This window comes from Mobula birostris, chromosome 9 (genome assembly GCF_030028105.1).
Source record: "Mobula birostris isolate sMobBir1 chromosome 9, sMobBir1.hap1, whole genome shotgun sequence".
Lineage (NCBI taxonomy): Eukaryota > Metazoa > Chordata > Chondrichthyes > Myliobatiformes > Myliobatidae > Mobula > Mobula birostris.
In genome coordinates this window covers 132,540,690-132,554,393 of record NC_092378.1, presented here as the reverse complement: position 1 = coordinate 132,554,393, position 13,704 = coordinate 132,540,690, and the positions used below count along the sequence as shown (strand labels likewise).

Here is a 13,704-nt window from a genome sequence, read left to right as displayed (position 1 = left end):
CCTCAAATTCTACAGTTATGTGAGCATGACATTAGGTGAATCCTAAAACAAATAATGGTTTGAATGCAAACTGAACTCAGAAGCAGGAGAAAAAGGCAAACAAGAAAACAAGGTACACAGAAGTGTGGGAGAGGAAGATCTCCCCTTGAAGTCATTCCAAAACACTTTACAACTAATGAAGATCTTTTGAAATGCAGGCACATTTGCAAGGTAGGAACAATGTAGCCAACAACCACATAGCAAGTGTGATAATGCCCAAGCCGCTGGATGCAATGATGCTGAGTGAAGGTTAAACATTGAGCAAAATATTGGGAAGAATTTTCTTTAGAAATGCTGCCACAGGCTGTAAAGAGAGAAAGACCATTGTATCAGTGAATGACGTTCACACAAAAACATAGTAATACTCTATTTGGTGCTTTGAGGACTTAAAGTGCCACAATTAAGGACTGCTGGCTTGCTCAGTTATTGAAATGTAAGACTGCTACAATGGAAAGTTGTAGTCACAGAACAGGTGAGCGAACAGTAAAAGCAGTAATGCAGGGAGGAAAAGGTAGTCATGCAATGTATTCAGTTCATTACATGCTGTATTCTTCAGGGAAACTTAGGCCTCCCTATCCTTATGCATACTTTAAATATCACTCCAAGAGTAAGGAAGTCCTATGGATTGATGGCCATCTGTCAAATTCCCTCCCATTTCCTTGCTTTCCTCAGCCCTGCTCACCATTCACCCTCTTAGATCAAAACTCATCTTGGCATGACCAGCTATGAAATGGCATTGCCAGTGGTCCAACAAAGAAGGGTTCTTGAGAATCAACAGACAGCAGTTGTGTCCAGACCCACAAAAAGATGATTTAAGTTTATAACATGGGCCTGGTTCTAGTTGAGTGACTCCATGCCCGTTATTCCAGGTACCAACAAGGCTAGATAACAGCCTGCAAACATTCTTCTAAGGTCTCACTATAAGACGTTTATTTTCTATAAGGTTTTTATGGGACTAAAGGGATGTAAATATGGCTCTGAATTCCATAAATCTTCCATTCTGATGCTGGTCCTTTGTCATGGAGTATCCCTTCCTCTGCCCTGCCCCTCCGCCCCAGCTCTACCTCAAACTCCAGCCAGGACATGCCTGCAAGCCACGGCCTACTACTTTGCCCCTGCAGTAACTAGCTAAATGAAGTCCTCACCCACAAGTGAATCAGAGTATGCCAACTATGGATTTGGGAAGTTATCCACTTGGCATTTGTGCCAAAATGACCTGCTAACTAAGTGTAAATTTGGAATGAGAGAGACACAATAGGCCATTCGTCCCACTCCAGTGCTGGGACTTAGTTTGAAAGCTGCTTCAGTGGCTTTTTACATGTTTCTGCTCATTTATTTTTGGTGCAGCTTTGCACCAATCACAGTGATGTCTATTGAATCTGGGCAATGAAACATTGTTTGCACTTCAGCAGTCCAGTGCCAGCAGACAGTATAAATATCTATCCTTACCTCCAATACTCCAAAACTGTGCTGCAGAGCTAATTTTCCATTTGAAGCAGCCTCGAGAGACAGCAGAACGCAAGGCTAGACCAAAGGTCCACTTACAATAAGTCGGTGGCTCACTGAGGTGTTTAAATCCATAAGATGAACAGTATTAGCATATATGGATGGAGTAAACTATTGAGAAATGAATTAAAGGTCTCTTCCTTTAGCCTTTGGGCTACAAATCATTCTACAGTGTTTATGAATATAACTCATTATGCAGCCCATAAAACAGGAAACTACATGTTTCATGAAGAACGGGAATAAAAATTTCATTTCGAGTACAGTATATATGTAATAAGTTAACTTGATGGGGTGCAGATTTTAGAACTCTGCCTAATGCTGTCAGGGCCCCATTTTCTGTTCCAAACAGAAGAAATTAAAGCATCCAGGAAGCAGATACTGTAGGACATCCTGTTGAACCCGTCCATCATACACAAAATTCAGGTGAAAACAAGTTGTCCCCAGCACTGGAGATAATCATTTGTTGTTTACCAAATCCAAATGCACATTCACTTATTTAAAAATTGTACCCTCGATATAAAAACAACGATGATAGGAGTAGTAGAACACAATTTGTGATTCCTTTCTGAAATAGGATAGAATGAAGTGCATCTTTATTTTCTATCGCTCATTTTTTTCAGCTGCTAACCTCAGGAGCTTCTGAGAGAGGCCATGACACCAATTAATTGAGAGGAAATATTCAAGAGTTCTACTTCATAAATATAGAATGCAACCGAGTGATATTATTTGATCTTAATGGCCTACTAAACCATTCTCTTGAACAAAGTACAGAATGCAGCACTATTATTAGTAGAGATTAGACGGCGCGAGTGGGTTGCCAACCATGACCAATGCGAGCGGCTCCATTATCTAGAGTAAAGGCACAACCTACATTACCCAGTCTTCCCAATGAGACTGAAGGCAGCTGAGAGTCAGCAAGCTGATCAAAAATCTCTGTTTAAGATGGGGTATGCTGTATCCACCCTTCCTTTTCCAAGTACATAGAGGAAGTTAGAAAAATACAGAAAGCATGCTCCCAATTGTCTTAAACATTCACACGTCCCAATAGCCTCCAACAGAAAACTGAAATGTGCTATTGCAATATGAACTGGTCATTTTGTTTAAGAAAATTCACAACTTATGTTTTTCAACAGAAAGTCCTTTGTTATTAACCCTTCAGTGTGTATTGCTCATATTTCAGATACCTTAGCCCAATCGCATTGGATGACAACTAGAGCACATTTCAAATCTCTTCCAATTCCGGGATAGGTAATTCTTGAACAACAGGTTTCTTTATTTATTTTCTTTAAATAAAAAAGGTGCCGATCATCACACGGTCACTTCTGTTTTGCTGTTGGTTACAAAGTACGGCTGCTGCCCCAGGTAATGCTGTGCCTGAGGGCTGGCTTTCTCAGCCAGCGGACCCACTGTGCAGGGTCTCTTGTTGGCATAGGCCTGCCGGCGGATGGTAGTGTCGTTTGTGTCCCAGGTTTTGTAGTCAGAATCGAAGACCAATGGATGCGTGTGCATCTTGGTGATTTTGTTCCTCTGCCCGGGTAGCTTGGCATTGAAGGTGTCCGAGCCATGCACTGGGTCATCATGGTCCATTGGCATCTGCACTGGGTGCAGGGGCAAGGTCCCTTTTGCTGCAAGTTCTGCAAAATGTTGGCGCTTAGCAAAGAAGTCGTCATTTGCCTTTTCAGCTAAGAAACATTAAAAAGAAAGGGAAATAAATATTAGCGATGCATTGTTTCCAAATTTAAAAAAGTAGTTGTTAGTCATGCAATGGCTCTAAAACAAGGAATAATTCCAAACAAAGTTAAATGATACAGCTTTCAATTACATTGTCTCTTTTAATGGAGCAACATTTCATATGACATTTTATAAAACATTATTTGACATGTAAAGTAATACTATACTCTGCAAGCAAAAGCTTGGTCAAAGAATTAATTTCAAGGACAGCTACACTGGCTTATAAGTAGAGAGGCTGAGAGGTTCTACAGAGATTAGGGGCCAGATACCTAAAGCCAATGCTGCCGGATGCTGAGCAAAGGTAATTAGTATGTGCAAGAAGTTAAAATTGGAGGAGCACTGAGATAATGGAGCATTGCAGGAATGGAGATCAGATGATTTAATATCCCGGAGAGGTTTTAAATCAAAAATAAGAATTTTAAAAACCAGGTGTTTTTGGACCAAGAGGCATTTTTAGGTCTGTTAACCCAGATGATAGAGAAACAGGATTTGCTAAAATTGGGAAGGAGGTGGATGAGTTTTGTATGAGCTCAGGTTGAGTGTTATATGAGAAGATAAGCAAGAGAACAATGGAATAGTCAAGTCTGACAATCAGCTTTAACATATGTGAATGTCCAAAGGAAAGTGTAAATTCTGACATTGTAATTCATGCATTAGTGATTTAACACACATTGCTACTGTGTGAAATGAAGGCAAGGCTGCTCCGTAATTGTCTTGCACCAGTTGCTTGATATGCTCCAACCTAAACAAAATTCCAAAAAGGAAAAAGTGGATACAATAAAATGCAACAATATAAAAGATCATAAACATTTACAGATAGCAGTTTTCCTAGCTGAAATTGCTAAAAGAATATCCAACATAGTGAACATGGTCACCATTACCATCTGTTCCAACCTCCAGCGGGGAATTTCCCCTAACTATGACATCTCTCATTTCAAAGCATTACTTTCCCTTCTCTCACTCACTGCAAATCTCCTTATAACAAATCTCCAGATAGAATGGAATGGCTAAGGGAGGCTTATACTGAGGAGGAGGAAGCATGGCCATCTTTAACCTAGGAGTGGGAAAAATACAAATATGAAAATAACCTATCCATTCATAAATAGAAAGTAACTACACTATGTCTGTAGTTAAATTGATCACCACTGTACCACATTTTGGAAGGAACAGCTTTGGAATAAAGCTGAGAAGAAATGTATTTCTGTATGGCAGATGGAAAGAAACTAAGTGACATTTTGAATAGACTACTCAAAACTTATAGAACTAAATAATGCCACTGACATCTCTTTGTTGATAAAGGAAGTTTTGATCTTAAATATGATGATGCCTCAAGGAAACATCTGAGAAGTGTTGCTAGGCAGCTACTTTGCATATTCCCACACGGTATAAACTAGTTAATGCTACAGCCAGCAGCAGGCTTCTCTTGTTCTTCCATTCTGGAAGGAGCCTGCTCTACTCTGAATGTCAAGGATATATTGAAATATTCTATTTGTTATTCTGTGATTTTTTTTCAGGTGCCATATTTCACTAAAATATATCTATTGTGAGCATCATTAGCGAACTGCTGCCACAAATATTTAAAAAGTTGAAATGCAAAACCAACTTTAAGCTTGGGAATGTTTTAAGTTCCGGCATCCTCAAACACAGCGGCTTCTACGGGGCTTAACAAAGCTGTTATTGTCCTTTTAAAAAGTTTTTTTTTTACCATCCTAAAACCCTGCAGGATGTTAAGAACTTAAAGTACTGCATGTCTACCCCATCAGCGAGATGCCTGTGGCTGAGAGATGGAAGGATCTGCTACCTGCATCAGAGGAGTCAGTGTATGAAGGTGGTGTGCAGTTTAACAGCAAGTGATCATTTTAGTCACCTTTTTTGTGATCACAAGACCCTGTTGCATATTGTCAACGCGGAATGTCGCAAGCCCAGTTCACTGACTTTTTGGCAGACAACACAGACAAACGGCGGTGGAGCTGCGTGGCCTCAGCCGTGGCGAGGACTAGATCTCAAGCTGTGACGTTGCCTGTTTACAGCTGCCCGGGAGAGGGGTGTTGGAGTCGGTGTGCTCCACCAGTGTGGCACCGTGTCCAAGCTGGAGTCAATGTTGTACCCCAGTGTTCGCCTGGCAGAAGACACTCTGTATTGTCTTCGACTGCGGGCTGCTGCAACATCTATAGACCTAGGGTCTTGGACTATTTTTTTTGTGTGACTGTATTTTATCAATATCTTATGTGCTTGCTATCTAATATGAGTTATATGTGCCTTGGTCTGTGTGTCACTTGGTACTGTAGTTTGCACATTGACCCCGGGGTAATGCTGTTTCATTTGGCTGTATTCGTGAGTATTCATGTATGGTTGATTGACAATTAAACTTGAATTTTAAGTTATTTTGTCCAATTGGTGGATGATTGAACACATGACTCCAACAGTGATTCACCTTTTGTATCTGGTGCTACACTCCACAATACTTACAAGCTGAAGGTAAAGCAAGCTTACAAATGTTACTTCAGTAATACTTCTCATTGCCAAATTTGAATGTTTTTGACTAAATTAATTGAATTAATCCTTGCTATCTCTGAGTTTGTGAGTTGGCTTTCACTTTGATGTTTGGTTGATTGGTTAGATTAACCTGGAAACACTTCTATTATTCTAAAGTAATACATTACAATGACTACAATTAATGTCCCTCCTCCTCTCTGCACTCAATTTGAAATCATGAATAAACCTGGAACTTAAAGAACCAGCATCAGCAGCTGGCACTATAAAGCGACCAGATTGTTGTGGAAATCAACCAGGTTCTCACCAATATGTCGGTCTCATCAAGTCCTGTCTATAAGTGACCCCAGACTTAATGTGGGGAACTCTTAAAGACCCTCTGAAATGGTTACAAAGTCACTCAGTTCCAGGGCTTTAAGAGAACATTATAAATACAGGCCGCTAGTAGGGGTATTCACATCTAGTGAATATATATTAAAAACTTATATCTTAAATTTTAAAACTGTTATTTTGCTCAAAATAGTCCATTGAACAATATAAATCTCACTCCCATCAAAGCAACACTGTTCAAGGAACAAAAGTTTATGCTGTTCCTGGAAATGACGCAACTTTACGCCCCTCAGAAAAGTCTCTTGACATCCCCCAGTGTTCCTGATGAATCTGGTGAAATGTCAGTAAACCAAAGAGGGATGCTTCACTGACTGCAGAACCCTTTCCTTCAGACTCATGAATCAGTGATGCTTGCACTTCAACACAGAAAATAATTCTGAATTTACTCCCTCCCCCAAGCCCATACTCTGATCAGGTCCTGGCTTTCCCCATGGACTCACAATTCAGTGCCATCATACTGGAGGAAGAGATACAAGCAGTGGTGTGTCCGACTATGAGCACTGGATTGCACAGCTGAGGTCCTCAGTTTCAGGCACTAAGTTTTCCATTCCCAATCATGCACACATTTTGGATATCTGACAGAGAAAGTCTTGTGTTTATCTTCTTTAGTTTAATGTGCCTTGTGAGAAGCCCAGTACAAGATGGAAACAGCCATTTGGCCTAACTCATCCATGCAAACCAATGGGCACCTTTCCATATTAAACCGATCTCCCAACATTTGGTCCATTGCCCTCTATGTCTAAGTGATTCAAGTGTTCATTTACATTCTCAAATGAGCCAGTGACTCAGCTACAACCGCTGCATTATTCTGTAAATTACAACCAGCATTAGCAAAGGTTGATAGAGTGCTTGCTGACAAATAGGAAGGTGTATAGAATACTTGTTTCCGGTAGTTGAAGCTCAAAATATAGGAGAAACAAGTTTGGGGGTCACATTCCATCAAACAGCAGGATATTGCACACTGTTCTGGTCACAAAGCTTTTGGGAGAATGTGATTGTACAGGAGAAGATACAAACAAGATAGGCCAGGATTTTGCTAGGGACAGAATGTTTCAGCAAGAGGGGAGACCAGTTAGACTGGATTAGTTATCTACGGAGCAGAGAAAGCTGAGTGGTGACCAGATTGACGTACTGAAAACTATGTGAGGGCCTAGGTAGGGTGGACAGTGAGAAACTTTGCTCCTTATCAAAATCAAAAGGCATACAGTAGACTACAGATCAAGAGCAGGAGACAGAGGGGTTTGAGGAAGTTTTTTTTTCACCCACAGGTGGTTGAAATCCATTACTCCCATTGCCTGAGAGGATATTGAAGGTAAGCACTCTCACAATATTTAAAAAGTATTTACAGCCCGTTCCCAGGTTAAGATCACTCATCCTATGGACTCACCTACTCTCCCAAAATATTAAATTCAAAGTCTGATGCAAGTTCATGTGTTCGTTCCTACAACCGGCAGAACAAATTTCCTGTTTCTTTTCACTTCTAGTAATTCTTTTTCTTATCAATCTTAAGTGATTTTGATACCATTCACTACACACTGTGGAGGTGTGGTTACCATACTGAGTGACTTTTGAGTATTTTAAAATTTACGGATAAATTGAACTTATGGATGTCTGTAAAATGCAAACCCATTCATTTCCTGGGAACAAATTGTAGATAAGCAATTGATAGACTATCAACTGAGAGCTAGAAATAGGATTAGTATGAGGTACTCAATAGCTAGAATGGACACTAAGATAAATAAATTGTTTCCATGCTGTATGACTCTATAACTTCGAATTATAACAGATATTGCTCTGGGCTTTATGTCTGAAAGTATGGAACTATTTTAGTTTAACATGGTGCACCCTAACACCTTCATCATCTTTTTGGGAGATTTCAACCAGGTCAGTCTGAAAAAATCACTAAGCAACTACCATCAACAGATCACTTGCCATACTAGAGGAATCAACACAGTGGACCATTGTTACACCACTCTCTTTCTTTTTCAATTTTTTTATTGATTTCATAATGATAAACATACCATAGTATTGAAACACAGTTATTGGGATTATATTGTTATAATTAACATAGTTAAATATAAACCTAGTTGACATATGGGTATTAAACCTCCCAATCATACAGGATATAATATACAAAAAAAAAGAAAAAAAATCATGAAAAAGGAAAAAAAATATACAAATATACCCCAAAAGAAAAACTAGCCTAAACAGTGTTAATTAACTAAGAAAAAAAAAAGACATGGGCTGTTATGTAACATCAAAAAAAAGGAACCATTAGTGTCGTTGACTCCGCTCCTCTCAACATATATTAAAAAGAAATAGAATAATTTTGGAAAAGGTCAAATTACATCATATGGAAATGTTGAATAAATGGCCTCCAAGTCTTTGTGAATTTAATAGAGGGATCATAAATAACTCTTCTAATTTTTTCTAAGTTTAAACACAACATAGTTTGGGAGAACCAATGAAATGTGGTGGGAGGATTAATCTCTTTCCAATTCAGCAAAATGGATCTTCTAGCCATTAATGTAAGAAATGCAAACACCTGACGAGCTGAAGAGGTTAAATGACTTGATTATATCATTGGTAACCCAAAAATTGCAGTAATAGGGTGAGGTTGTAGATCAATATTCAGAACAGTTGAAATAATATCAAAAATATCTTTCCAATATTTTTTCAAAAAAGGACATGACCAAAACATATGAGTTAAAGAAGCTATCTCAAAGTGACATCTATCGCATACAAGATTTACATGAGAATAATAACGAGCTAATTTATCCTTAGACATATGAGCCCTATGCACTACATTAAACTGTATCAATGCATGTTTAGCACATATAGAAGATGAGTTAACTAATTGAAGAATTTTTTCCCCATATTTCAATCGGTAAAGTAATCTTAAGTTCCCTTTCCCAGTCAGTCTTAACTTTGTTAGATACGCCTGGACGTATTTTCATAATTATATTATAAATAATTGCTATTACACCTTTCTGAAAGGGATTTAAATCTAAAATTTTTTCCAAAATATCCATTGAATATAAATTCTGGAAGGTAGGAGAAACAGTATTTAAAAAGTTTCTAATTTGTAAATATCTAAAAAAAATGAGATCTAGGCAAGTTATATTTATTAGATAATTGTTTAAAGGACATGAAACAATTATCCAAAGATAGATCACAAAATCGTACTATACCTTTAGTTTTCCAAGTGAAATAGGCTTGATCCATAATAGAGGGTTGAAAGAAGAAATTAGATAATAATAGGACTTGCTAAAATAAATTGATTCAACCCAAAAAATTTTTGAAATTGAAACCATATATGTAAAGTATGTTTTACTATTGGGTTATCCATTTGTTTATACAATTTAGAAAGAGTAAAGGGAAGTGAAGTCCCTAAAATAGAACCCAATGAAAACTTCTGTAAAGAATGACATTCAAGATTTACCCAATGTGGACTTGAAGTTACGTCCAAGTCCCATAACCGACATTTTAAATATTGAACATTAATTGCCCAATAGTAAAATCTAAAATTCGGCAAAGCCAAACCCCCCTCCTTTTTAGATTTCTGTAAATGTCTCTTACCTAACCTAGGATTTTTATTCTACCATACATATGAAGAAATTTTGGAATCAACATTATCAAAAAAGGATTTCGGAATAAAAATTGGCACGGCTTGGAATAAATATAAAAATTTAGGCAAAATAATCATCTTGATAGCATTGATCCGACTGATCAATGACAGAGACATTGGTGACTATCTAGTACACAAAAGTTTAATCTGACCAATTAAAGGTAAAAAATTAGCCTTAAATAAGTCCTTATACTTTTTTGTAATTTTAATCCCTAAATATGTAAAAAAGTCGGTAACCAATTTAAATGGTAAACTTCCATAAATAGGAATCTGCATATTTAGCGGAAATAGTTTGCTCTTCTTAAGGTTCAATTTATAACCAGAAAAATTACTAAACTGAGCCAACAAAGATAAAATAGCGGGAATGGATTTCCCAGGATTAGAAATGTAAAGTAACAAATCATTTGCATATAATGATAACTTATGTATTTCATTTCCACGGATAATACCAAAAATGTTAAGTGAATCCCGGATAGCAATTGCTAAAGGTTCAAATCAAATAATAATGGACTAAGAGGGCATCCCTGCCTAGTACCCCGAGATAAATGAAAAAAGGGAGATCTTTGATTATTAGTACAAACCGAAGCTACAGGGGTATGATATATCAATTTAATCCAAGATATAAATCTCAGACTAAAATTAAATTTCTCAAGCATACTAAATAGATATGGCCATTCAACTCTATCAAAAGCTTTCTCAGCATCTAATGAAATAACACATTCCGGAATATTAAGTGAAGGAGTATAAACAACATTCATTAACCTCCTAATATTAAAAGATGAATAATGATTTTTAATAAATCCAGTTTGGTCCACAGAGATAATTTGAGGTAATACCTTCTCTAACCTAGTTGCTAATATTTTAGAAAAAAATATTGAATCTACATTCAAGAGAGATATCGGTCTGTATGATGCACAATCAGTAGGATCTTTATTCTTTTTAAGAATTAAGGAAATAGAAGCTCCATAGAATGATTGTGGTAATTTGCCTAATCTGATTGCTTCTTTAAAAACTCTGGACAACCAAGGAGAAAGAATAGAAGAAAAAAACTTTTAAAATTCCACTGTAAAACCATCTGAACCAGGTGCTCTGCCAGAATTCATTGAGGAAATAACAGCTGTTATTTCTTCATCTGTAATAGGAGCTTCTAATGTTAAACATTCTTCGGGGGATAATTTCGAAAAATTCAATTTCCTTAAGAAGTCATGCATGGTGTTGGGATCATGAAGGAAAATCAGAGTGGTATAAGGAGGTATAAAATTCTTGAAAAGATTTGTTTACCTCATCATGATTAACTATCAAGGTGTCATCCTGTTTGCGAATCTTGATAATTTGACGTTTAACCGGTTTCCAATTGATTAGCTAACAATTTACCCGATTTGTCACTATGTATATAAAACTCAATTCTAGTTTTCATTAATTGATATTCAATCGGGGATGTTAATAATAAGCTGTGTTCCGTTTGAAGTTCGACTGTCTGTTTATAAAGCTCCTTACTAGGAGCAATAGAATATTTCTTATCAATTTCTTTAATTTTATCAATCAACAAAAGTGTTTCATTCTTAATACATTTTTATCAAACCAACAAAATAAGAAATAATCTGTCTGCAGATATAAGCTTTAAAAGTGTCTCATACTATCCCGTTGGAGATTTCTTCCGTAATATTAGTTGAAAAGAAGAGATCAATCTGTTTCTTCATAAACTTAACAAAATCCGGGTCTTGAAGCAAATTAGAATTAAATCGCCATTGTCTAATAGTAGAAGTATCCATTAACTTGATAAAAAGTTTCATTGGAGCATGATCAGAAGTGGCGATAATGTCATAATTGCAGTCAATTACAGATGGAATTAAACGAGAGTCAATAAAAAAGTAGTCAATTCGAGAATAAGAATGATAAACATGTGAGAAGAATGAAAACTCTTTATCCTTAGGGTGCAGAAATCTCCAAATTTCTGAAATTCCAGGGTCAATCATAAAAGAGTTAATAAGAGTAGCTGACTTATTCAGTAAAGCCTGACTAGATATGGATTTAAAAGGTGAATTTAAACAACAGGGGATTTAAACAACAATTAAAATCACCACCCATTATCAACATATACTCATTTAAATTAGGAAAAGAAGTGAATAAATGCTTAAAAAATTCGGGATAATCCACAATTGGAGCATAAATGTTAACTATAGCAACTTTTTTATTAAAAAGTAACCCAGTAATTAACAAAAATCTACCACTCGCATCTGAAACAATGTCTTGATGAGTAATTGTAATTGAGGAATCTATAAAAATTGAAACTCCTTTCACTTTGGCCTGGGAGCTTGAGTGGTACGGAGTTTGAGTGGTACTGGTTTTCCTTCCAAAACCTAAAGAAACATTGATTACCCTCTTTCCTCACATGAGTTTCTTGTGCAAAAATAATGTCAGCATTCAGTCTTTGGAATACTTTAAAAATCTTTTTCCCTTTTATTGGATGGTTTAAAATATTTGTATTCCAAGAGACAAAATTAATAATCTGAGCCATAATTTAATGTCAACCCTTTGGTATATAAAGAGTTAACCATAATGTAAACTCATGAAATGGGAAGAGGAATAAATATTCAGAGCGGAACCGGAAGTCACGACACTGCAGATATCTTTGTAGTACTGGATCAGCCCAATAGAAAAGATTAATAAAAAAAGTAAAGACCCCCCACCCTCCACCCCTAAAGTCCCGAAACTAAGCCAGAAAGGGCTAGAAAAAGAACGAAGAATACTAAATCTACCCCCATTTCTCCAGAAGGCAATTCCAAAGATATATGTTAAAAAGAGAACCCCCCCGAAATCCAAAAAATTAAACACTGTACTATAATAATCTTCATGTTGTGATTTCTAAAATGAACGAAAAAAAGCGCCGATGCATGTTATTAATCAATTACAAACATGAATAATTGAAAATGGCACTTCAAAAAAAAAGAAAGGAATTATGGGGAGAAGGAACCTGAGAAGATGGTGTAGTGAAAAGCACAAAAAATACTATAAAAGAAGGAAAACAGACCGCCATCTTAATTATACGAAGCAAAAAATAAACAAGATATTCCTCCATACAGTAGAAATTTACCATCAAATCGTTAGTGACAATGTCAGAAATCAAATAATTAGGAATTAACAAAGTACAGAAAACTCAAATCATCAACAGGAAAAAACACTTTGATTGAGATGTGAAAAATGCCTACATTACTAACCGAAAACAAAAATCTTGAACTTATAAAAGACCTTCTTCATACGATGATTATAGGCTTTAAAGGAAAAGCACATAAAAACAGAGCTGATGCTGCAAGAACTAGTCATTAATTAAAGCGAAGTATCCATAGCAGTTGAATAGTGCTCATCCAAAAAACTTCGAGCCACACTTGTGGAATGGAAGACACGACGTGGTCCCTCCGAAGGAGAGATTCTTAAAAGGGCAGGATACAATAGGGCTAGTCTGAGACATTTTTGGTAGCATTCCGACATCAGAGGTTTAAAAGCCAGCTGCGCCTTCATCACTTCTGGACTGTAGTCCTCCACTAAACGGAAATGATATTGCTGAAATTTAATCATACCTTGCCGACGGGCAATTCGAATGAGATGCTCATTAACGTGAACATAGTGGAAACGGAGGATCACTGGCCTCGGTTTAAATTCGGAGGACAATTTGGGATGCAATGTACAGTGAACATGGTCAAGCAATGGAGGATTGTTGGGGAATACAGAGCTAAACACATCCTTTAAAAGTTGAGAGAAGAATTTTGAAGGGTCTCCTTCCTCGACATCCTCGGGGAGACCAATTATACGCAAGTCCTGTCTTCTAGATCAGTTTTCAAGATCAATAATCTCGGATTTAAAATGTCCCAGTTGTTCAGTCGTTGAAGATAATTTTTGCTTCAAATTCTCAATTTTCA

At 36.9% G+C, this 13,704-nt stretch overlaps 1 protein-coding gene across 1 annotated transcript in view; it reads right to left on the bottom strand.

Moving 5' to 3' along the window:
* Nucleotides 1–2,853: 2,853 nt before the first annotated feature.
* shisa9a (shisa family member 9a) overlaps nucleotides 2,854–13,704 on the bottom strand; it is a 369,503-nt gene continuing 358,652 nt past the window's right edge. The window contains exon 5 of the mRNA XM_072269532.1: nucleotides 2,854–3,227. Coding sequence (XP_072125633.1) covers nucleotides 2,854–3,227 — 374 coding nt within the window. The remainder of the gene's footprint in view (nucleotides 3,228–13,704) is intronic.